We start from the raw sequence: 25,800 nt of genomic DNA, 5'->3' as shown, positions 1-25,800 counted from the left end.
AAGGTAGTCACAGAAGCCAGGACCCTCCATATTGCTCAGGAGCCTCAGTCTCCCCACCCCCTTTACCCAAGATCCCTTCTCTCTTTCCCTCCATTTCATAATCAATCGGTTTGTCCCCACAATGTAGCACCATGAATCTATCCACATAGTATTCATTTATGACAAGAAGGTATCCCACTCAGTGATGGTCATAACACCAAGCTTTAATACAAAGGCTATTGTCACCTCAATCTCTGTTGAGATTAAATGGCCATGTCAGTTATTGGTCAATCAGTTATGGAGTAATTATTTACTTCCTATTATGTGCTAGGCACTATACTGAGAGCTGCTGATACAAAGAAACACAAAAGACAATCTCTCCCCTTGAGCTCACAATCTAAACAGTGAGACAACATACAAAATACAGTACATTGCTCCAGGATAATTCTAGGAGATTTCTTTCTGGGATCTATTTGAGGAGGTGATCCGTGGATTCTTTCAATTTCTATTTTGCCCTGTGGCTCTAGAATATCAGGCCAGTTCTCCTTGATAATTTCTTGAAAGATGATATCTAGGCTCTTGTTTTGATCATGGCTTTCAGGTAGCCCAATAATCTTTAAATTATCTCTCCTGGATCTATTTTCCAAATCAGTAGTTTTTCTAATGAGATATTTGACATTGTCTTCCACTTTTTCCTTCCTTTGGTTCTGTTTTATAATATCTTGATTTCTCATGAAGTCACTAGCTTCCACTTGCTCCTTTCTAATTTTTAAGGTAGTTTTTTCTTCAGTGGTCTTTTGGACCTCCTTTTCTATTTGTCTAATTTTGCCTTTCAAGGCATTCTTCTCCTCATTGGCTTTTTGGAGCTCTTTTGCCATTTGAGTTAGTCAATTTTAAGGTGTTTTCTTCAGTATATTTTTCAGTATTTTTTTGGGTCTCCTTTAGCAAGTCATTGACTTGTTTTTCATGGTTTTCTCGCATCCTTCTCATTTCTCTTCCCAATTTTTCCTCTACTTCTCTAACTTGCTTTTCCAAATCCTTTTTGACCTCTTCCATGGTCTGAGACCAGTTCATGTTTTTCTTGGAGGCTTTTGTTGTAGGCTCTTTGACTTTGTTGACTTCTTCTGGCTTTATGTTTTGGTCTTCTTTGTCACCAAAGAAAGATTCCAAAGTCTGAGACTGAATCTGGGTGCATTTTTGCTGCCTGGCCATGTTCCCAGCCAACTTACTTGACCCTTGAGTTTTTCAGCAGGGTATGACTGCTTGTAAAGAGTACTTTGTTCCAAGCTTGATTGAATGTGCTGTTGTTTTCAGAGCTATTACAGCCAGCTCTGCCATACCAGCACTCCTCCTTCCCCAAGAACCCCCAACCTGGACTAGACTCAGATCTTCAGCAGGCTCTTCACCCCTGCTCTGATCCACCACTTAATTCCTCCCACCAGGTGGGCCTAGGGCTGGAAGCAACTGCAGCTGTAGTTATGTAGCTGCCTCACCTGGGCTGCCCCCAGGGCAGTGGCTGAACCTTGAACTCTATCACCCTGTCCCCAGTAGCTTTTCCCACTAACCTTCTCTGTTGTCTTTGGTGTTTGTGGGTTGTGAAGTCTGGTAGCTGCTGGAGCTCACTGATTCAGGGTGCTAGGGCCTGCTCCGCCAGGCTCCTGGTCTGGTTGGTCCGCGTGGCTCACCCTGGGCTCTGCTCCACTCTGCTCCCAGCTCTGTGCGTGATAGACCTTACCCAGCGACCATCCAGGCTGTCCTGGGCTGGTTCCCTGCTTCCCTCTGCTATTTTGTGGGTTCTGCAGTTCTAGAATTGGTTCAGAGCCATTTTTTATAGGTTTTTGGGGGGACTTGGCGGGGAGCTCACACTAGTCCCTGCTTTCCAGCCGCCATCCTGGCTCCACCCCCACTCCAGGATATTTCTAGATCAAATTTGTACAGGCTGACTTCTCATACTGGTCTACTTGCTGATGCTTGTAGGCAACATCATCTTATACCTTCATGCCTTTGCGTGGGATATTACCCATAAGTACTAATATTAGCTAGTACTTATGTAGCACCTACTATGTACAGGCTCTGTGCTAAGCACTTTCCAAATATTATTTCATTTGACCCTCTCAGCAACAACCCTGAGAGTTAGGTGCTATTATCCTCATTTTACAGTTGAGGAAACAGAGGCAAACAGAGATGATACCACTTGTCCAAGGTTAAACATGCTCATAAACATCTGAGGTCACATTAGAACTCAAGCCTTCCTGACTGCAGGACCAATTTTCTAGGCAATAGCACCTAACCCTAAATGTACTCTCAAGGTTGTTGTTTTGAGGATGAAGTAAGATGATATTTGTTTAAAAGAAAAAAGACACTTAACACAGTGCCTTGAATATGATAGATACTATCTATATACATGCTTATTTCCTTCCCCTTCCTAAGATTTACTTTATATACATTTAATATTAATATAAACATTTTATATTCCTTAAGTGGAATATGAGCTCCTCAAAAACAGGGATTTTTCCCCTCTGTATTCCCAGGGCCTTGAACATAATAATGTAGGTATTTAATAAATGTTTTTGAATGAATAAATCATATATAAGCCTGAGAATTTGTAGGTTAGTAAATAGAGAGTGAGATCAATAAAAAAGGACACTGCAACTATATGTTAATAGGTTGATTTGACAGAATGAATACATCATTTTAATTATTTTAATTAACTGGTCATTTTGATTTAAATGGTTAATTTAGACGTAGTATAAAGTGAGGTATATAACCCTAAGGCAAGTCATTCATTCTACCTGGGGCTTCAGTTTCCTTTATCAGTGAAATGAGGAAACTAAACTAAGATTCTGGACTAAAATTCTCTGAATCTTACCAAAGAAATCCCTTACATTAAGAATAGGAGTTAAGATGTTTGGTTCAGGGGTTATTTATAGTAATAGTGTGAGGATAGCTGTTTATGTAGTAATTTTGTTGCATCATGGAAGTAATTATAAGCATTCAAATCAATATTATAATTTAAAGTGTTTTATTCTGTGGTTCCTTTTTTTATTTTTCCTGTACAACAGACACCAGACAAGGATAGGTATTGACTTTTCAGAACATTATTTCTGTACTATAAACTAGTGGTCAAATGATTGTACAAAAATAATATTTCTAAATTATCTGAAAAATATGGGTTTAAATGTTTTCTGAAACTCATCCTTATTCTGATTATAGGCTCATTAAATTCCGTTTTTCCCCATTGAGTTTCGATAAATGCTGCAAACATTTGCAGTTGAAAAACATGAATGTGCTTACATAGGGTCCATCCATAACTGTCATTCTGTCTTCAGACACATCAAAATATGCCTTTATTATGTTCCTTTGCCATATTTACAAAAGTCAAAGTATCACCAAAGGCTAATTGTTTTATTTTAAGGTATTGTTTTTTTACTTATTTTAGATAAGATATTTTTACCTTTCAAGAAATACCACACATCTAAAGAAAAGCATGGCTTCAAAGCATGTAGTATAATTTAAAAAAAAACATAATTTCCAAATCAAATTCTTGTTTAAAACAGTGTTTGTTTTTTAAATGAAACATACTAAATCCAAGTTTTTTCAACTTAAATGATTTCGATTGACTAAGAGGAAGTAAAATGAAACAGTTAATGATAATCTTTCTCTATAGCTAGTTATATATCCCAAAGCACTTAAATATGCCTCCAAGATAGAGAGTAATGTATGATTTTACCCTCTTGCCTGTTCTCCTGATGCTTATTTCATATATGAAGTGTGAAATGGAAATGAGAGACAGCTTTTTAAATAGCTGACTAAAAAAGACTCCAGGGAATAGTCTTATGTGTTTACAATGTATTGGGTATTTCATGTTCATTTAATTCATTGATTATTTTTGGTTTATGAACAAGAAGTTTAACTTTGACTTGCAAACTATATCAAATTTTTGTTTTTTCTGCTTTTGTATCACATAAATTATAAAATGATCAGTTTACTCAACAACAGAGATGATCATTAGTGGTGGCATTGAAGCCTAAGAATTGAGACACAATTCTTGACCCACGGGGGATTGGACTTATTATTTCTTTGTCGTAGGAGACTTCCAAAAGAGGAGATACTCCTTACCGATGCAAATCAGCAGTGCCTCTGAAATTTATATTGGATTTATTCACCTACTGCACCAAGAAACAGAGACAGTATGGGTCAAAACAAGGACATAAACTGAAGTTTTCTTGGATTCAAGTCTAGATGTCTAACTCATACACCATACTCCCTCTTAAGGAGGTAGCTAGGAGTTATTTTTAAATTGTAACAACACTAGTAAAATTGGCATTGAATTTCACTGTTGGGGCTTAAAGGTGACAGTAAGTTAGCACTGAAACCTTCTTAATTCACAGTTCACTAATTTGGATTTGGAGGTAATTCAGACAGCACCTAGGCTAACATTTACCTTTGTTTAGCAAACCCTTTCTTCATGGAACTAATTAGACAGAATGATTTGAGACACGTATCCCAGCTTGCTTCCCTTCATTTACCTGGCCCTAGGACTTGGCTCATTAGCTTCTTTCTTTCACCAGCTTTTTTTTTCTATCACCATTTTTCATCATTCAGCTCTCCAGTTTAACTTGTGAGAGAAGACTTTTTGAATGATGAATGATGAATAATTTATTAAGCAGTTACTATGTGCCAAACACTGTGCTAAGTCCTGGGAATATAAATGCAAGCAAGTCAGATAGTTCCTGACCTCAAGAAGCTCATATTCCAATTAGGAAGACAATAAATAAAGTCAAATTTTAAAAAGGAAAAACAGTGACTGTAGTATGTTGCAGTCTGGCTTGGAAATGGCCAGAAAATGATGTGGAATCTTCATTCTAGGCAAGCTAACGTGGAAAAATCACCTGTCAGAGTATAGAGACCAGGTAATCCTGATGGGAAGGGAAGGAAGAGAGAAGGGAGAGGATATTCAGGGCCTGCTATGTCAGGCCAAGCCGCTAGGTGGCTCAGTAGATAGAATGCCCAGCCTGGAGTCCGGAAAGACTTCCTGAGTTAAAATCTGGCTTCAGACACTTACTAGCTGTGTGACTCTGGCAAGACACTTAACCCTATTTGCCTCAGTTTTCTAATCTGTAAAACAAGTTGGAGAAGAATACAGCAACTCACTCCAGTATCTTTGTCAATAAAACCCCAAATGGGGTCACAAAGGTTTAAACACAAGTGAAAAATGACTGAATGACAATTATGTCAGGTACAGGGCTAAGTGCTTCGTAAATACTTACTAATTTGATCACGGCAACCTGGTATTAGTAAGCTGTTATTATAACTACTTTGAAACTGAGGAAAAGAGAGGTTAAGTGATTTTCCCAGGGTCACACAATTAGGACATGTCATAGGTTGGATTTGAACTCAAGTCTTTCTGACTCCACATCCAGCTGGATACGCTAAGCCACCTAGTTAAAGAGATTGCAGGAGTAAAGGTAGCATGGTCTAGAAATATCCAGGAAGTGACATGGAGTCCTGGTATCAGACAAGATAAGGCAAATGCTCGCTTCTTAGTACAAAACCCTTCTTTATGGGGTTTTAAACATTTAACTACTGAATACTATAAGGATATTTACAAGAAGATCACAATAACATATTGAAGTAGAAAATTTACATGTTGCAGAGGTCCTAGAGGGAACTAGACCTTACTTTTTTTAGTTTTCTCTCCTTACCCATCTGACAGGTTTTATTCCTGGAGTCAGCTGGATAACTCCAGCCTGGACTAATTGTTAGATCACTTTCAAGATTCCAGCTTTCATTATATTGGGCTCCTTATAACTGATAATGCTTACAGCTTTAAGATACACTTGCCTAACAGGAAGCAAACAGGAAGAAACACTGTGCAATTATCATCAGTTGAGTCAACTAAGAAGAATGTGTCCAATAGGGAGCTCAAGAGAGTGGGGGCAATGTTCAGCAGATGGAAATAAATATTTAAATTATATGTTTGAAGCACATTCTCAGCCTTGGCTCCTCCTGTTAGAGGCAATCACATGTATCTGGAAAATGTTGTAGCCCTCTGAGGATAGTGGTAAAATCTAGTTGATTAGTGGACTGTCTCAGAATGAGGAGAGGCAGTTTTTAGCAGAGTAGACGTTTTGGATAATTTTATAGACAAAATGCTCAGACATGTGAACCATAGAATTGCAGGCCGTCTCTGACTGGGAATTCTCCCCCAGTCTTCTGCTGTGATGTTCCTTTGAGGTCATTCCATCCATGACAGTCACTGGAAAATTATTCCCTGATTTTATGTGAAAGAATAGAAGCCCTTGGATAGAGACTGCATGGGACTAGACTGGAAGAATCTAAAGAATTTACATGCGTATGGTCATTTTCTGTATGAACCTTCTTGTCATTTCAATCATGTCATAAGGTTTTCAACTCTAATCCTTTCATTTAAAATGGAAAAACAAGTCCTGAGACAGGCAAAGAACTGAGGTCTGTTTTCATGTGGTCACGTGGCCTCAGAGGTAAGAATGCCCAAGGCCCCTCCCTTTACAGTCTTGTCTCTCATTGGACACCATCAGTGAAGGAATCAAAGAGATCCACCAAGAACAAACAGAGTGATTGAGTCTCTAGTCACCAGTCCTCTTTTGAATACCTCTAAAGAGAGGTATTCAAAGTCAGAGCTTCATTCATCTTTGAGTTAGCTACCCAGAACCAGTTCAAGGATGCCTCTATTGTCCATCTATATAAAGCTAAAGGAAATAAATTGGCCTGTGACAAGTCCAGGGGGTCTCTCAGTCATTCCTGACAAGATTTTTTTCCAGCATCCTCCTTAATTGGCTGATCTTCCACTTGTATGGACATCTATTGGAAAACCAATGTGGCTTCATAAAACACTGAGGAACCTTCAACATAGTGTTTACTGCCCAACATCTCTAGGAGAAATGGCACGAGCATAACAGAGGTCTGTACACAAGATCCATCATTCTAACCAATGCCTTTGATGTTGTCAGTCATGAGGACCTGAAGAAGATCATAGCAAAATTTGGCTGCCTGGAGAAGTTCATCAGTATGAATGCCAAATCTCATGATGGCATGCTTGCATGGGATCTGGATAATGGACGATGCTCTCATGCTTTCTCAGTCACCAATGGAGTGAAGCATGGCTCTGTGCTTGCTCCCATGCTTTTTAGCATGTTTTTCACTGATGTTGTCAGATGCCTTCAATGAGATCCATCCAAAACAGCATCAAATTCATTTGCCAACACCGATGGTAAATTGAAAAGTTGAAAAAGCTACAAAATCAAAACTAAAGGGGAGAAAGAGTTGGTGCACAACTTTTTGTTTGCAGATGACTAGGCAGCCTCTGAAGGTGAGATGCAACAAAATATGGATGAGTTCTCTGCTGTTTGTGCTAATTTTGGACTAACAATTAACACCAAGAAAACAGAAGTTCTCCACCAGCTAGCACTGCATCATCCATACTTGGAATCATCAGTTACAGCAAATGGAGAATTTTGAATGCTGTGGGTAAGTTCACTTCCCTTGGCAGTGTGCTTTCCAGCAATGTTCACATAGATGGTGAGGTTGACACACACATTGCCAGAGGAGTAGGAGGCTCTGGAGGAAAGTTGTGGGAGAGAAGAGGTATTAGATGGCTGACCAAACCGAAGGTCTACAGAGCCATTGTGCTGACCTCATTATTGTATGCCTGTGAAACCTGGAAAGTATACCAGCACCATTCCAGAAAACTGATTTACTTCCATTTGAATCGTTGTAGGAAGACTGTGCAAGATAGGATACTGGACACTAAGGTCCTTCTTTGAGCTAAATTGCCAACCACTCAAACTCTGCTACAGCGAGTGCAGCTACAGTGGACTGGCCACATTGTTCAAATGCCAAACGTGAGAACTCACATAAGGCAGGTGCTCATGTGGTGGTCAAAAGAAGAGATACAAGGACACTTTCAAGGTCTCTCTGAAGAACTTTAATATTGAATGGGAGACACGGGAGATGCCGACACAGGATCACCCAGCATGGCATGCCCACATCAAAGAAAGTGTTGTGCTCTATGAGCAAAGAATTATAGTAGCTCAAAGAAAAGCGAGATGCATAGATTTAGAGACATCTGCCTTCCAAATGGTTGCGCAGACAATTCGTGCTCTACCTATGGAAGAGCCTTCTGAGCCCATACTGGTATGATCAGCCACAGCCAGATGTGCTGTACATCATGATGTCAGTTTAGTTCTCTTCTAGCATGAGGACAAATAACAAAACCAATAGCAACAACAACAAATTTGAATTCGAAGTAAGCTCTCCAGCCTCCCCAACGAGGAGAATTTGCAACAGCCCAGAATATTGAAACACTACAAAACACCTTACTGAACTTAATATGTACAAGTTGTTTTCATATTGGTTTCTGCATTAGAATGTGAGTTCCTAGAGGGCAGGGCTATGTTTTGCCTTTTGTTTTTCTCATCTGCTTTTAGCTTAGTATATTGCTAATAGTGCCTAGTGAAAACTTCTTGATCATAAGACTTGAGTTCTAGTTCTATAATTAACTAGTTATGTGATATTGAGCAAGTGAATTCATCATTTCCTGCCTCAGTTTCCCCATCTTTGAAAGATGGAAGTTGTACTACAGGTTACCTAAGGTCTTACACAACTCAATTAAAAAAAAGAAAAATCTCTAAAAACACTGAAAATAAAAATTACTCCCATCCCACCTGGCCAACAACCAAGGTTTTAAAATTTATAAATTGGATAATGAGCTTATTAGTAAACAGGAATTAACAATAGTGTGGGGGGGAAATTAAGTGAATTTTTTTATATTAAACATCATTAAAATCAAAATTAAAAGCTGAAAATGTTCAGAAATAATATATTAGTTCTAACAATTATAGAAAACAGCTAAGTCATCATAAAGTGTTCTACTGACTCAAAGTTTGACACATTTCTTAAGGAAAAAATTCTGGAGCCCTCTTTTGAGTTTTAATATAAATATGTTAGGACATTTCAAGTTTACTTGATATCATGGTGTAAGAAAACATAAGGAGAAATTTCACTCAACAAATACAAGCAACTACATCTTATATGATAATTTAAATGTCTTATTATCAGATCAGTTCTTTAGGGATACTCTTGTTTTATAAAGTCAAAGATTTATTTTGCAAAAAGTGTTATTGTATCTCCTGTTCAAGATTTTAATTCTAGCAAGTTTCAATGTTTGATTCCATATTTGAAAGATGCTAGAGCAGAGAATCTCCCCATAAAGGAAAAAAAAAACAAACAAACAAATAATAACAATCTTTTTATACCCTTTTTAATAAAGTAAAAAAATATAACTTTAGGCAGGGGGTTGTACATTAAAATTCAGTCTCTATAAGAGCTGTGTTGCTAAAAAGTTACAGGTAAATCACTTTCTATTAAATCCAGAAAGGAGACTCCAATTTAAATGACCAATCCAATCCAGCAAATAATTACTAAGTAGCTACTTTGTGCCAGCTACGATGCTAAGCTTTGGAGATTCAATTTGTATAAAGAAATGTAGTCCCTGCCTTCAAAGAACTTACAATCTAGAAGACTAGGGGCCTGTTTCAACAGTCTAGCTAGTAGCTGTTGTGGGGGTGAAAGACCAACACAAACCCAACAACAAGCATGCTACCAGCATGCCGCAAAAGCCCAGGTTCTTTTGATCTGCTTTACTAAGGAAAGCAATGTTAAGGGGTTGACAAGCTTACTTTAATTCAGCATACAAATATCACTCACTTAGTTCAGGGGAAAAAGCCAGCACCCTGAACTTCAGAGCAAATATAAACAAATTAAAACTACAAACATCGACAGACAGACCAAATACAATTCATAGTTACCAACATCTAGGTTCAGCCCAGGAGCTCATAACAAGGGCTGGCCCTGAAAAAGAGAAAGCCAGCCCCTGGTTTTATACCTTTTTCAGGGTCAAGGGTGAGTCACACATGCGACTCACCCACATGATCTAGAATCATCACAAAGAGGTGACTTAAACCAATGTGGTCTAAAAGCCTCTGATGTCCCAAATATGTCACTCAAACTCATGTGTAAACTAGGCCCTCCCCTGAGGCAAGGTCACCAAGGACTCCCAATCTAATCAAGGAAACAAAGGTGAAACTCTTCAAGGGCACTTGGTTGAAATGAGTGCTAAGAGCCCATTTTGTTTACCAACAGAGGGCCATCTTGTTCCTAGGAGTTGAAGGCAGTCAGAGCAGTGTGTGCAGACTGGAGTAGGCCAACAAAGTCAAATTTCTTCCCTCTATAAAGGAAGGCATTAGGAGGATTTTGGTACTCCAGCCCTCCAAACAGAAGGGAGACGTGGCTGAGGCAGGTGGTGTGAATCAGGGCTGGAGATAGCAGCATGGTGATGAGATTAGAGATAATGAATTTAATGGGAGAGGCATCTTATTCTGTGAAGCTGAAATCAGGTGGAGCAGCAGATGCAGAGTAGAATGCATTCACTCTGCAGGAAAGGTTTTTACAAAATGAATAATCGTTTTTCAAATGTGAATTATCATAGGCTATTTTGTTGCATTTTTTTGAATTTGGAATTTGATTTTTTCTTTAAGTGGACAGCTCAATTGTGTTCCAAATTCTATGGAAGTTTTTCATCCTTAAGTCTGTAACAATGAACTAGGAAGAAAAAAGGTAGGCATGGTCTCATAGGCCTATGATGCCATTGGCATGCTTGACTTGAAGTTTGTAAATTCCTTCCATTACTGGAGATCACACTCATTAATGCATATGTAATGTAGAGTCTTATAGAGTTGCCTGGGAAAAATAAATATTGAGTGACTCCTCATGGTCATACAATTAGTTGATGTCAGAAGCAGGACTTGAACCCAAGGACTTTTTTAAGTCCAAAACTGGCCCTCTTTCCATTAGACCACAGTGTTCATTAGAGAAGAAACAGTATGAACATACACATATAATGCATTGATACATGAGATTTATATTGTTATAATATAACAATATTATATGTTATATATAACAATATAGCAATGTTATATATGTTATACTATATATGTTTATATTATATATAGTTAACATCATATATAATGTATATTTATCTGTGCATGTATAATAGCTAACCACTAGTTTATTTATAGAAGCTGATGTTTCAGTTAGATATTTCTAGTGGCATCAGAACAAGAAATTGTTAGCTATTTTACATATTTGGAAAGAATAAATATTGTGATAATGTATTGATACTTACTATGGTAATTACTATGATAATTACTGTGATATCATTTGATACTTCAAAGATATATAATTTCATGCGAGTACATATAAGTAATCATCTCACTATTGTAGAACACTATCTTCCCTCCCCTTTATACCTTTAGGAATAGAACTCATCACCTAGTGATCAACTATCTGGTTATATGTCATTCTAATTACTTAAGATAATTTATATAAGATTCTGATATAGAAATACATAGCAAAAACCTATTAAACAATATTTTGCTGCACTGTAATATGAATATTAATAATTAAATCATATTTAGTTTAGATGATAATTTACTTGTTTTCATTTTTCAGTTTACATAAAGTTTTAATGGATCTTCAGAACCAGCAACTAACACACTTAACTGACTGGTTATCAGAAACTGAAGCCAGGACAAAGAAAATGGAGTCAGAGCCCCTAGGTCCTGATCTTGAAGACCTAAAACGCCAAATCCAACAACATAAGGTTAGATATAAAAGCTATGTCATTTTCTCTACTGTTGGAATGTATGAATATGTTTATGTGTATATACCTAAGTACATTGCATATTTATGAAAAATGCTACAAGGTTTCTGCTCAGAATTTTTTAAAAAAATGTTATATGTTGATTATTTGAGCTTTCCTTCATTCAAGTAATATCAGAATGGGCTATTCATATTTGAAAACAATCCAGACGTATGGCCAGAGTAAAACAGTGGGAATATGGAATTTATTTAAATTTCCTGACTTACCTGGAAGATTCTTTAGAGAGTAGACTGCAATTCACTTTTTAGATGATTGAGATTTCTTTATAGTTTTCCTTAAATTCTCATGTCTAAAAGTCTAAAACCTCAGTTAAATTCTAAACAAAATATGCAATTACAATAGCATTTTGCTATAAAATGCAACATCTTTGGATTTTATTATTCCCACATTATATTTCTTTTATCTCTATGTTCATTTGCTACTATGAACTCTGTAGCCAGCAAGCATTTTTAGTCATTTGGAATGAGCTTGATAGCCTCATTATTTCTGTAAGACAAAGCTCATTGTATTTTATGCATAGTTAAGTGTTCAAAGTATTCCAGAACCTTGTTGTTGAGATGTGACAAGTGGACTTTTGGGGAGAACCATGAGTCTATGGGAGTATGCACAGGAATATGTGGGTTTAAATATATGGAATATGTGAACATGTATATATGTATATATATAAAGTATGTAAATATATATATGTGTGTGTAATATATATATGTGTGTGTGTGTGTATCTTAGTTATATAAGGATTTTTGTTGTTATTACAGAATGCCTGCTGAATTTTGGTCTGCTTCCTTACTGTGGCTATTAATGGAGGAAGACTTAGCCTTCCTCAGTTCTCTTTCTTGCAGTTTGTCCTTCTTTCTCTCTCTCCCACCATGGTTCCACAGTGACTATTGTTAGAAGCTATGCTATGGGTTTAAGACTTTGGGATCTCACAGCATTCTTAATTGCTCAGACCATAAGACTTTTCCTTATCCTCCTATCCCTTGCTCTGGCAAATGGGACTGAACCCTACTGGCGTTACAAAAACAAAAAAACAAAAAACAAAAAAAAAAAAACAAAGTCAGGATAGAGCTCAAGGCCAGCACTGGCCAAGAGAAGCAGCCCTATCACTTTAAAAACTAGCAAACTTTGCCAAGACTGCCTTTTTCTGCCTTTGATGTTAGCCAGTTAAGAGCCATTAACTAGCAAGTTTTTGGTCAAAGCAAATCATACAAAATGTACCTTCATATCAGCTTTTTAGCATAAATTCACTTGAAGGATCACAGAGACTTTGGTTAGGTAAAGAGCTCATCTGGGGCTCTGGTTACTGAAGAAAGGTAGCTTTTCATCTAATATGATCCTTTTTTAATTAATTATTCTTGCTTACACAGAATAAAGCTCACTTGTTATTCCCGTACTGTAGGACTGTGAGTGTTCTCAGTGCCATCTAAATTTCAGCATCTTAGGGCAAGACTCTGTCTTCCTACTGTAGTTATAGATATGCAGACACAGGTTATAATTTTAATTATCCTAGTTAGCTATCCCAGCTTCAAGTAGCATGCTTAATGTCTTTCCCAAAGATAGCAATTCTACAAGTGTTACCCACTGGCAGGCATTTCAACTTAAATTTCCTTCTCATATATAGATTGTTCATTATGTACATATCCTTTATGTTTACCAAGGACAACTAGCACTGTCTTCTCTTTTATTTATTTTGAGTTATAAGCAAAGGACCCTGCTACATTGGAAACCAACTATGAAAATTTAACACGCATAAACACAATTTAATTTTTGGATAGAATAAAACATACACCAAAGTAAAAAATGACAGGCATCTAATAATGTGCATTGCCATTCTTGTACTACATGGTAATTAATCATAAATGGTAAGCAGGTCTTGAAAGGGATTATAATTGGTATTTTTCTACATGGCCAAACACAGCATTTGTAGGGTCAGCTAGAAAGGAAAGGGGCAATTGGAGAGGAAGCTGTTTTGAGACTCAACAGAGAGCATATGAGGCCAGGATGTTTTGATAGACAGGTACACCTCACTGTAGATTTTTCAGTAGATGTGGCAGAGTAAACAGTGGAATCCCAAAGCACCCTACACTTATGATGCAACCACCTCCTTTGCATTGAAAGCTGAACTGTCACACTCCACTGACAAGCAAAAATAGACAGAAGAGACAGATAGATTGATGGATAGATGATAGATAGATAGATAGATAGATAGATAGATACATACATACATACATAGTGCATAAAAGCGGCCCTTTTCTCCACAAAGGAAATTATTGCTAGATGAGGAGGCTGTGGCATTGACTAATATGAAAGAGAAGTAGTAGAGGGAACTTGAAACTGGGGAGCAAATTTTCTATCTTCCAGGATAGATATGACATTATTAAAAAAGAAAATTCTTAAATTGCAATCACTTGCAGGTATATTGCTTAAATCCACATTGCAAAGTTAAATAAAAGTTAAGACATGCTATGAGGGAGGGGGCAGAAAAAAACAAAATTGATTGTAAATTGTTGTGGTCGATATGGACCAAAGAATTAACAGAACTCTTAGTCACATTTTTTAAAAAATGTTAGTTTTTCAGAAGTACACATTAACAAAGGTGATCTTTTTTTTTAACCTTTGCTGTATTTAAACCAAAAAAGATAAATGCACTATCCCTTTTTAGGTGAAAATGTTCAGAATGTAACATTAGTTAAACTCTCATGATTCATATACAAGTTTTCCCCTAAAGAACAGGCAGGATACAGTAGATGGATGAAATAGGGAACTTTCACAGTTTTGACAATAAAAATATGAGGATGTCACTGAAGTCTTTAGAATAGTATTCTCTTCCCTAGGCATCCATATTTGCCTCAAGTAATGTAATATTCAAGCCATTTAGCACTGTGGAGGCATATATCAAATCCTGGGGTCACCTTTAGCTTTTTTATTGAAACCAATGCTGATGAAAAAGCAAGAAAAGACTGTGATCCTCATCTTGGATTACAATTCTGCTCATGCTTGAAAGTTCTCTCTCTATGCAGTAATTGGAGGTCAAGATAAAAATGTTTGCAAATATTTCTAGTGCTATATGAATATTACAGATAGACTTCCACATATTTTGTGACAGTGCCCTTTGCTACCTTCATTTCAATAACATTTTATTATGTGGCCAACAGGAAATTCAACTACCTTGAAATCCCGAGAAGATGACTCATTGCTCTCAAATTGGTAATCAAGTTACCTCATGCAATTGATACTTTATTGGGAGTGCTATTAAATTCACCAAATCCTTCATGACTTATGTAGTTTCAGAAATTTCAATTTGCAGAAAAATTTGGAAGTGATCTGTCATTTTTCATTACTATTGCCTTTGGGAGAAAACTGAGCTTTCTATTAAGACGAGGGGACCCAAGAATGATTACCTCTGGGAAGCTGAGCAGATTGAACCTCTCATTTCTGTTGTGGAATGTGTCAGATAGAAGTCAGGCTTGTAATTTCAGTCCTGAGAGAGCAATTTTTATTAGTAAGGCTTGGAAATTGATAAGGAACTAGAGAATTTCCTCTGAAGGAGTGGCAATCACTCACGAGGATTTGGAAACTGAAGTGGAATTGAGATGTCATTAATGGACAGAAAGTGAATTGGAGACTCCTTGAAAGGGAAGCCTTGTGTCACATGGCAGAGGAAGAATGAGATGGAGCTTAAAGCTACTGTTTACTGATGAAGGCATTCATTTCTTTGGGGAAATTGTGGTATTCTGTCATAGCTAGCTAGTGGCCCAGTATTAGCTTTAACAAAGTATCTGTGTGGTTGGGGACAAGTTATTAAATCATTCTGGACCTCACTTTCTCATCTAGAAAATGAGGGTGTTGAACTGACATCTCCAAGTTCTCTTTTAGGTTTGGTGTTCTGTGATTTTCATTCCTGACTCCAAGTTTCAGAAAAATGGTCAGGTTTGAATACAGCGAGTGCATTATGTCCCCAAGAAGTGCTTAGTAAACACCATAGTCTCACAAATTTTATCTAGTGAATGTATTGTCTCCTTCCTGAATGTAGTATTAATCATAGAAATGAGTTGCCAAGAATGATTGGGAAATCTTTCTCTGGGAGCAATTAGAAACAAAATATGATGTCATCTACTTGAGATGACATAAGTATAAACCAGCTTAATGTAAAGTGACTGATATGTCTACAAAAATTTAGATCTAAACCAGTGTTATTATTATTAATTATTACTACAGTGTTGAGGGAGTTGGGCAAACAAGTAGGTTGGGCCCACAGGACTTGGGCACAAGTAAATGTTAAATTGCCTGTAAAGGCCCCACTTGGAAAATTGGTACAGGGAATTGTAACAAAGATTTGTGGAGAGGCTCCCACATATAAAGAATAGAAGTTCAAATAAAGGAATATCCATTTAAAATAATAATAATAGTACTTATATAGTGCTTTGAGGTTTACAAAGCATTTTACAAATACTGTGTTTGATACTTCCCAACAACCCTAGAAGCTAGTCAGACAGACTTGTTCAGTTACTTAGTCACATCTAGTAAGTATCTGAGGCTAGATTCAAACTTGTGTTCCCATGTCTGAGGTCAGTGAGATACACCTAATAGTACTGGTACAGCTGACCAGATTTATAAGGATACCCATACATATGCACTGATTAAGAACACCATACATTCATGTGTAAAGTATGCAAAATAAGATCAATTCCACCCTTTTCCTCAGTTCTGGCTGACCTTTGACTCAAGGGCTTATCTTTATTAGGTCAGGAAGTCAATTTCCAGTAATGTTAGTAATCTTGCTACAAATCCAGCTGCTTTTAGGAAGTTGGACTTCCTCTGATTTAAGAGTACTGCCTCATTGCATTAAACTTATGATATCTGCTTGAACTCATTACCTGCTACTCCTCACTGCCTCAAAGTCAGGCTGAAGCAGATATTATTTTTTTCTTTCTCTACCCCGATCCAAGCCTTTGTCCAAATCTCTACCCATCAATCACACAATGAAGGTTAGTAGCCATTTAATTTTCTTTTAATAACAACAACAAAAGCTAGGATTTTCTAGCATTTAGAGGTTTGCAGAGCACTTTATATATCTCATTTGATCTCTCATAACAAACCTGGAAGGTAGATGCAATTATTATCCCCATTTTACAGGGGTGAAAAGTAAGGCAGACAGAGGTTAAACGATTGCCCACAGTCATACAGGCAGTAAGCATCTGTGTCCAGATTTAAACTCAGGTCTTCCTGACTCCTGGTCCCCTGCTATATTCATTGCCACCTAGCTGAACCTTTTAAATAATGGAAATAAAATACCAACAAAATGACAATGAGCAAAAGGAAGAGGAGCCGTTCTTTTGCATAGAAAGTGGCTAACTGTAGAGAAGGAAATGACTTCTCCTACTTTTAACCCATTCATGGTAAGAAGAGACAGAATGCAAGGAGTCAGACAGTTAATAAGAGTTTTGTGTCACAGAAGCAGGAGAATCAGGAGATGCCTCAGAGGTGAAGTTATGTCACTTTACTTACTCACACTTGCAGGCCTTTGCAAGCTCTCTGGGGCTCGGCCTCTGCCCACTCCACACATCAGTGGCAGCAGCAGCACCTCCAATGTCAAACTATCAGAGTCTCTGAAGGAAGGGACAAGGGAACATGAACTGAAGACTTGGTTCAGTGCTTGATGCTTGGCTGCTTACATGGACCCAAGAAGAAAAACAATTCTTGAACTCTCCACTATTCTCTAGTCTGCTTGAAAATAATATAATACCAAAAGTCCAAATTCAAAACATCATTGACTGGTGAATCCTGGGATAGTTTCTTCTTGCCTTTCTAATCTCCATAGTAATTCAGGCACTACAATACTACTGAGGGAAGGGTCACTGAGTAACTAATTACCGTCCTCCCCTTGACAGGTCATAGAGAGTGCGGAAGCTTTTTCACTACCACCTAGTTCTGTTGAAATAATTAATGTTATTCATTATTTCTAGGAAAGCTTAATGAATGATTGATGATCATGATAAAGGAAAAAGAAATGGGGGAAAGACATATTTATTAAAAAGTATATAAGCCATGTGTTAATTGCCATGTCATTGCTGACCAGGTTCATCACTCACTATGGTCCCATCGGTGTATACCATCTTTAGGTTTAAAAATTCTAAAATGGTTCATGTTAGTAAAAAAAAATTACAATTAAATGGGAAAATCAAGTAGATTTCCAGAGGAATGTACTGGTAACTCTTTAGTTTCTGCTAACCCTTCCTTCCAGCCTTTTTCAGGCTTAAGCATTTCTCTCTAATGTCCCTGCTTTTCTTTTCCCTTTCCCCTTCTCCCCCCAGCCATTACAGATAATTAAAAATAGCATTCAGACATAGGTAAGGCTACAAGTAACTAAGTAGTATTATTGTTTTCAGTAGGAGCCAAAAGAAGAATTTGTCTTGTAACTTATGCATTCAATAGGTTATTTTCCATGAAATGGTACTCAGACATTTCTTCTGTGTTATTGTCAATTTTCAAAAAAGGTTACAGGGCAGAAGTCTATGCAGGAATTCTGCACTAATAGAAATGCAGAAATACTTATGCTATCAGAACTTCATGCCCTGGTTACCGGGTTGCCAAAACCTTGGCCATAGGCGCACCTGAAAAGATAGGAAAGAGCTAAAAGGTGTTGCTAAGGACACAGAGGTGTCTGACCTTGTATCATGGTCTTTGTCATACTGGTAAACTCCTCAACTAAGAGGTCATTTAGCTTACAGCACAGCACAATCCACAGTAAATTTCAAGGGATATAAACAAATACAGGGTAACTGACACACAGAGAAAGTCATCTTGGCACAAGAGATGCTCGGGGAATAAAGGTATTCAGTTGTTTTTCAGTTGGGTCTGACTCTTCGTGACCCCATTTGGGGTTTTCTTGGCAAAAAGGATGGAGCAGTTTGTCATTTCTGTCTCCAGCTCATTTTACGGGTGAGGAGATTGAGGCAAACAGGGGTAAGCGACTTGCCCAGAACCACACAGCTAGTGTCTGAGGCTGGATTTGAACTCAGGAAGATGAATCTTTCCGACTCTACCTGGCACTCTATTCACTAAGCCACCTAGCTATCCATTATAAGGAAAATTCTTTGTAAAGAGTACAGCACCGTATCAATGTGAACCACTTTTATTCCAGGGCAAATAGGTGGTGTAGGGGTTAGAATGCCAGACTTGGAGTTAGGAAGACTCATCTTCCCAAGTTCAAATCTGCCTTCAGACATTTACTAGCTGTGTGACTCTGGACAAGTCAGTTAACCCTTCTTCATCTGTTTCTTCATCTGTAAAATGAGATGGAGAAGGCAATGGTAAGAAAATCCAGTATGTTTGCCAAGGGTTGGACATGAATGAAATCATTGAACAACAATAATTCCATATAACACTCCCCGTAAAATAGAGAGTTTAAATATATTTATCCCCATTTTACAGAAGAGAAACCTGAGGTTCAAAGAGTGATTTACTGGGATTTGAACCCAATTGTCTCCCAATTCTTGGCTCTTTTTACTAAGACATATCCCTTCTCAGATTTTGCTTTGCTATGGGAAGGGCTCATCCAACTACCTTTTTTTTTTCCCTTCCTGTTAATCCAATCAACTTTACTGCCATAACATAAAAGCCATTTTAGGAACACATGCCAGGAAGACTGGACTACATTTATTTTCTGCTTTCATTCAGCCTCAATAGGAGCAAGGCAATTACTCTCATGAGGGCAATTGTCAACATCTGCTATCTAAGTGCTCCCACATTTTGCTTGTCTTGCCTCCCTGATCATGCTAACATATGGTGCACATAAAATTGTCAGCAAGACACAGAATGTGTGAAATGGGACTTCCAGTTGTGAATTGGGTTTCCCCAAATGGACAAATGATCCCAAGTGCTCTGGTATATCCATAGCACCATTGCAAGGTCAAGCCATTATTATAATTAAAAAAAAAACTATCGCTCTTTGTAATTATTTATCCTCCCTGAATTAAAAAAAATCAATGTCAACAGGAGACTATACTATGGAAATTCAATTAAACAAGTATTTATTAAATGTTTCTATGTCTCCAGCCCAATACTCATCCTTGTGTAGTGATACCACAGAACAGCTTGCCCTTACGAACTTTGTATTTTGGAGAACATCAGATTTAGATCTGCGAAGCAATACGGATAATAGAAAACAAGACACAGTGAATATATTCAGGTCTTATTCCAGCACCTTAGTTTGCCTTGAATAATCTTGGCTTCTTGAAGGCCAGTGAAGCTCATATTCAGGCAGCTCCTACCAAATTGGAAAATCAGGGCCTGGCAAGAGACCTGAGTCTGCCACCTGATGGCAAGTATAGCCAAGTTGTTATAGACTAATCCCCAGTGCTGTTGCTAAAATAAAATGAAATAAAAATTAAAAATTACTAATAAAAAAGTTTAATGGATTTATTTAAAATTTGCTTGTCCTTAACTTTACCTTAGTTTAGAAGCACCAAATTTCTTTTTAAACAAATGACAAGGGAGAGACAAGAGAACAGAGACACTTTTTCTCTCTTTTTCATTGATTCATTCTTTTCTTGAACCTAAGCCAATTGTTTTTGTTTGTTTTTTGACTAGTACATGCAATATTCATAATGTAAATGAATCATTTAACTATAAAATAATTTGGGATGTATTTTAATTCAACTGCTAGTCACAAAAGATGAATTAAGAAATATAATAAAATGGATTTTAAAATATATGTAATTTTTCCTTGGAAAATGTATATTTATATGCTAAAAGATATTGAAACTTTGATGGTCAATCACAAATACACATTGACAAAAGGTTATGTAGATTCCAAATAATAGCTGCTAAATATACTTTGCTTTCATTCTTCATATAACTGTGGTGATTGATAATTTCAAACACATAAATTGTAATTCTCTCTTGTTGATCTCAAACTTTTGCTTACCCCTAGGCCAATAGAGTCTCTAACATGTGTTGCTCTTTAAGGCTTTTATCACTGCTTACTTGAATTTCTTTTTTTTTTTCTCTTCAAATACTTATTTATTTAATATTTTTAGTTTTCAGCATTGGTTTTCACAAGAGTTTGAATTACAAATTATCTCCCCATTTCTACCCTCCCCCCCACACTCCAAGATGGCACATATTCTGATTGCCCCATTCCCCAGTCAGCCCTCCTTTCGGTCACCCCACTCTCCCTTACCCCCTTTTCCCTTACTTTCTTGTAGGGCAAGATAGATTTCTATGCCCCATTGCCTGTATATCTTATTTCCTAGTTGCATGCAAAAGCTTGTTTTTAAACATCTGCTTTTAAAACTTTGAGTTCCAAATTCTCTCCCCTCTTCCCTCCCCACCCACCCTCCCTAAGAAAGCAAGCAATTCAACATAGGCCACCTGTGTATCATTATGTAAAACCCTTCCATGATACTCATGTTGTGAAAGACTAACTGTATTTTGCTCCTTCCTTTCCTATGCCCCTTCCTTGTTCAATTTTCTCCCTTGACCCTGACACTTTTCAAAAGTGTTTACTTTTGATTACCTCCTCCCCCTATCTGCCCTTCCTTCTATCGTCCCCCCTTTTTTTAATCTCTTTCCACCTTCTTTCCTGTGGGGTAAAATACTGAATTGAGTGTGTATGTTATTCCCTCCTCAGGTCAAATCCGATGAGAACAAGATTCACTCATTCCCCGTCATCTGGCCCCTCTTCCCTCCCAACAGAACTGATATTTCTTGCCACTTTTATGCAAGATAACTTACCCCATTCTATCTCTCCCTTTCTCCCTCTCTCAATATATTCCTCTCTCATCCCTTAATTTAATTTTATTTTTTTAGATATCATCTCTTCATATTCAGCTCACCCTGTGCCCTCTGTTTTTATATATATACATATATATATATATATATATATGTATGTATATGTATGTATGTATGTATGTATGTATGTATGTATATATACACACACACAATGTGTGCGTATATGTATGTATGTATATTCCCTTCAGCTACTCTAATACTGAGGTCTCATGAATTATACACATCATCTCTCCTTGTAGGAATGTAAACAAAACTGTTCAACTTTAGTAAGTCCCTTATGAATTCTCTTTCTTGTTTACCTTTTCATGCTTTTCTTGATTCTTTTATTTGAAAGTCACATTTTCTATTCAGCTTTGGACTTTTCACTGAGAAAGCTTGAAAGTCCTCTATTTTATTGAAAATCTGCATTTTGCCTTGGAGCATTATACTCAGTTTTGCTGGGTAGGTGATTCTTGGTTTTAATCTTAGCTCCATTGACCTCCAGAATATCATATTCCAAGCCCTTCAATCCCTTAATGTAGATCTTGTGTTATCCTGATTGTGTTTTCACGATACTCAAATTGTTTCTTTCTGACTGCTTGCAGTATTTTCTCCTTGATCTGGGAGCTCTGGAATATGGTGACAGTATTCCTAGGAGTGTTCTTTTTGGGATCTATTTGAGAAGCCAATCGGTGGGTTCTTTCAATTTCTATTTTACCCTCTGACTCTAGAATATCAGGGCAGTTCTCCTTAATAATTTCTTGAAAGATGATATCTAGGCTCTTCTTTTGATCATGGTTTTCAGGTAGTCCAATAATTTTTAAATTATCTCTCCTGGATCTATTTTCCAGGTTAGTGTTTTTTCCATTGAGATATTTCACATTGTCTTCCATTTTTCATTCCTTTGGTTCTGTTTTATAATACCTTGATTTCTCATAAAATCACTAGCTTCCACTTGTTCCAATCTAATTTTTAAGGTAGTATTTTCTTCAGTGGTCTTTTCGACCTCCTTTTCCATTTGGGTAATTCTGCCTTTCAAGACATTCTTCTCCTCATTGGCTTTTTGGAGCTCTTTTGCCATTTGAGTTAGTCTATTTTTTAAGGTGTTATTTTCTTCAGTATTTTTTTTGGTCTCCTTTAGCAAGTCATTGGTGTGTTTTTCATGGTTTTCTTGCATCACTCTCATTTCTCTTCCCAATTTTTCCTCTACTTCTCTTACTTGCTTTTCCAAATCCTTTTTGAGCTCTTCCATGACCTGAGACCAGCTCATGTCTTTCTTGGAGGCTTTTGGTGTAGGTTCTTTGACTTTGTTGACTTCTTCTGGCTGTATGTTTTGGTCTTCTTTGTCACCAAAGAAATATTCCAAATTCTGAGTCTGAATCTGAGTCTGTTTTCTCTCCCTGGCCTTGTTCCCAGCCAAGTACTTGACCCTTGAGTTTTTCATGGGGGTATGACTGCTTATAGATTAAAGAGTACTTTGTCCCAAACTTGAGGGGCTACACTGTTGTTTTTGGAGCTATTCCTGCGCAGCAAGCTCTGCCACACTAGCGCTCCTCCTCCCCCAAGAGCTGCCAACCCAGACTGGACTCAGATCTGATCAGGCTCTGCATTCCCCATCAGATCTGCCACTTAATTCCTCCCAGCAGGTGGTCCTGGGGCTGGAAGCAACTGCAGCTGTAGTTCTGTAGCTGCACCACCTCCCTGGCCCAGGGAGGCGGCTTAACTGTGAACTCCTTTCACTCTGTCCCCTGCAGCTTTTCCCACTAACCTTCTCTGTTGTATTTGGTGTTTGGGGGTTGAGAAGTCTGGTAACTGCCACAGCTCACCGATTCAGGGTGCTAGGGCCTGTTCAGCCCAGCTCCCAGTCTGGTTGGTCTCAGTGCAGCCCACACTGGGCTCTGTTCTACTCTGCTCCCAGCTCCGTGTGATAGACATTACCCAGTGACCATTCAGGCTGTCCTGGGCTGGAGCCTCTGCTATTTCATGGGTTCTGCAGTTCTAGAGTTTGTCCAGAACCATTTTATAGGTGTTTGGAAGGTTCTGAGGGAGAGCTTTAGGCATGTCCCTGCTTTCCAGCTGCCATATTGGCCCCACCCCCCCACTTACTTGAATTTCTACCCAGAGACCTGGGAAATAGTCCCTGCTGAAGAGCCTAGTATGTCATTTATTCAAGCTCTGCAAAATAAAAGGATGTTTTGTTTTTCTCTATGTATCTCTAATACCAACCACCATGTTTTGAACCCTGTAGGTGCATAATAGATGATTAGGAAATTGAATTAGGAATTGAATACTTCATTCGACATTCAACAATATTTATTGAATACCTGCTATGGGCATTTTTTGTGCGAGACACTTAGCTGCAGAAATGAATAAAGTCCATGTCATCAAGGAGCTTACAATCTAGAATCACAGAGAAGATTTTTACACAAATGAATATAATATGAAATAAAATAGTAAGGGAGATATCCCAAGTAGAAGAACAGTGTGTCTATGATGATTGCTTGTAGAAAGTGGAAAAGTCACCTGCTAAACTGATGCAGGAGGGACAATAGGCATCTCACTCTCTTTCCTCTGTTTCTAGTGTTTTCCAGGCATTTATCCTTCTCCTCCCACTGAGGATGATCCACTCCCTAGTCAACTACCCTTGTCTCAATCCGATACAGGGCTTTATCTAAGCCTGTGTTAGTAATGGGAATGATGGGAATGATAGGGAAAGCAATGTGACCCCACAGCCTATCTCAGAATTCACCAGATAGGCACTGCTATTTTTACCTCACATTTTGGCATGGGGAAAATAGGAATCAGACTACTGTTTCCTTTATCCTACCTTGAGAAGTTTTATAAAACATATACTTAATAATAATCTCCCTTATGCAGTTACAAACCCTCAGTCAGATCCTAGCAATGAAGAAAAAACAGTGTCTATACTCATATCCATGATCTCATTGCCTTCTTCACTCTGGCTTCCTATTCCCCATAATGAAGCACACAAAACAGAAGTAATTATTATTTATCATTTTATTTAGCTGGTGTTTAGGACTAATTAAATAGAAGTGTAAATAAACATTAAAAAACAGGAAAACTTTTGATTTAACATCTGCCCTCCATCTACCCTCCCAGACAAAGGGAGGGGGAGAAAGGAGAGACACTTCACCATCTGCTATCAATACTTCCAGAGGGAAAAGTTCCCCAAGACTGGTTCACCCCAGGCATGTTAGACTGTTCTGTTGAATTGTGTGGATGCAACAATGGTGCTCTCTCTCTCTCTCTCTCTCTCTCTCTCTCTCTCTCTCCTCTCTCCACCTCCTCTCAAAGTCTCTTCTTACACCCTCTGTGTCTCTGAGTACTTCCTAGCTCTATTGAGAGTCTCTCCTCCACAGTAAGGGGAATTAAAGCTGTGCCTTTAAGACACAATCCTTCAGGAGAAATATATTCTCAGCATGTATATATCCTTAGCAGAGGGAAGTACTAAAAAAAGAATAGAAGCAGGAGAATATGGAAGATATTAGGATGAACGATCCAGTTGTACTTCCCTGCAGAGAGTGAAACTACTGTAAAAGCCCAGATTATGTAGGTAGCAGTAATAGAATTAAGGTGAGGTAAGGCTGGGAAGTTGAAACTTGGTATTTGCAGAAACACATAGTATACTCTCTTTATATCTCTACAGCATTCTCTTTGCCTTCCATAGGTACTTGAAGTCAGATCCTCAGTTTTGATAGCTTTGTTGCTAACTCATGTGTTGGAATGAATTGCCTATTGGCCATATCTGTTCTCTGTGTTGAGGACTTGGTGGCTAGAAGCTGCAGAACAAGGTTTAGTTTTTCTGTAATGAACTTTTCACCTTTTCAGATGATAGGAAAACACAGCCAATTAAATCATCTTTAATTGATGGCTAATACATTCCTCTTATTCCCTAAAACAGAGGGAAGCAAATGGAAACTTAATCTCCACATTAAATCAGATTATCTAGATGGAATCTACCCCCACTTATGGAGATAGCACAGAATACCTGAAAGAACTTTTGTAGCAATAATTTGGCTAGCAGCTGCTGTGGCTGTGTAAAACCAACAACAACCAGCCTACAGAAGGGCTGCTAATTTGGTTCTTGATCTGCTTTCCTAAAGAAAGTAAACTTAAGGTGTGTTAACAATCTCACTTTAGTTAAACATGCATATATCATTCACTTAGTTCAGGAGGAAAAGCCAGTACCCTGAACTTCAAAACAAATACAAACGAATTACAAACATACATTATAAACAGACCAAATACAAGCCAACATCTGGGTTAGC

General features: G+C 37.7%; 1 protein-coding gene across 6 annotated transcripts in view; it reads left to right on the top strand.

Moving 5' to 3' along the window:
- DMD (dystrophin) overlaps positions 1-25,800 on the top strand; it is a 1,925,924-nt gene that overhangs the window by 231,350 nt on the left and 1,668,774 nt on the right. For all 6 annotated transcript variants that reach the window (XM_036747778.1, XM_036747779.1, XM_036747772.1 and 3 more), the window contains one exon: positions 11,530-11,680. In XM_036747778.1, the coding sequence (XP_036603673.1) occupies positions 11,530-11,680 (151 nt within the window). The remainder of the gene's footprint in view (positions 1-11,529; positions 11,681-25,800) is intronic.

This window comes from Trichosurus vulpecula, chromosome 2 (assembly GCF_011100635.1).
Source record: "Trichosurus vulpecula isolate mTriVul1 chromosome 2, mTriVul1.pri, whole genome shotgun sequence".
In the NCBI taxonomy this organism is placed as follows: domain Eukaryota; kingdom Metazoa; phylum Chordata; class Mammalia; order Diprotodontia; family Phalangeridae; genus Trichosurus; species Trichosurus vulpecula.
This window is presented reverse-complemented; position numbering and strand designations above follow the sequence as displayed.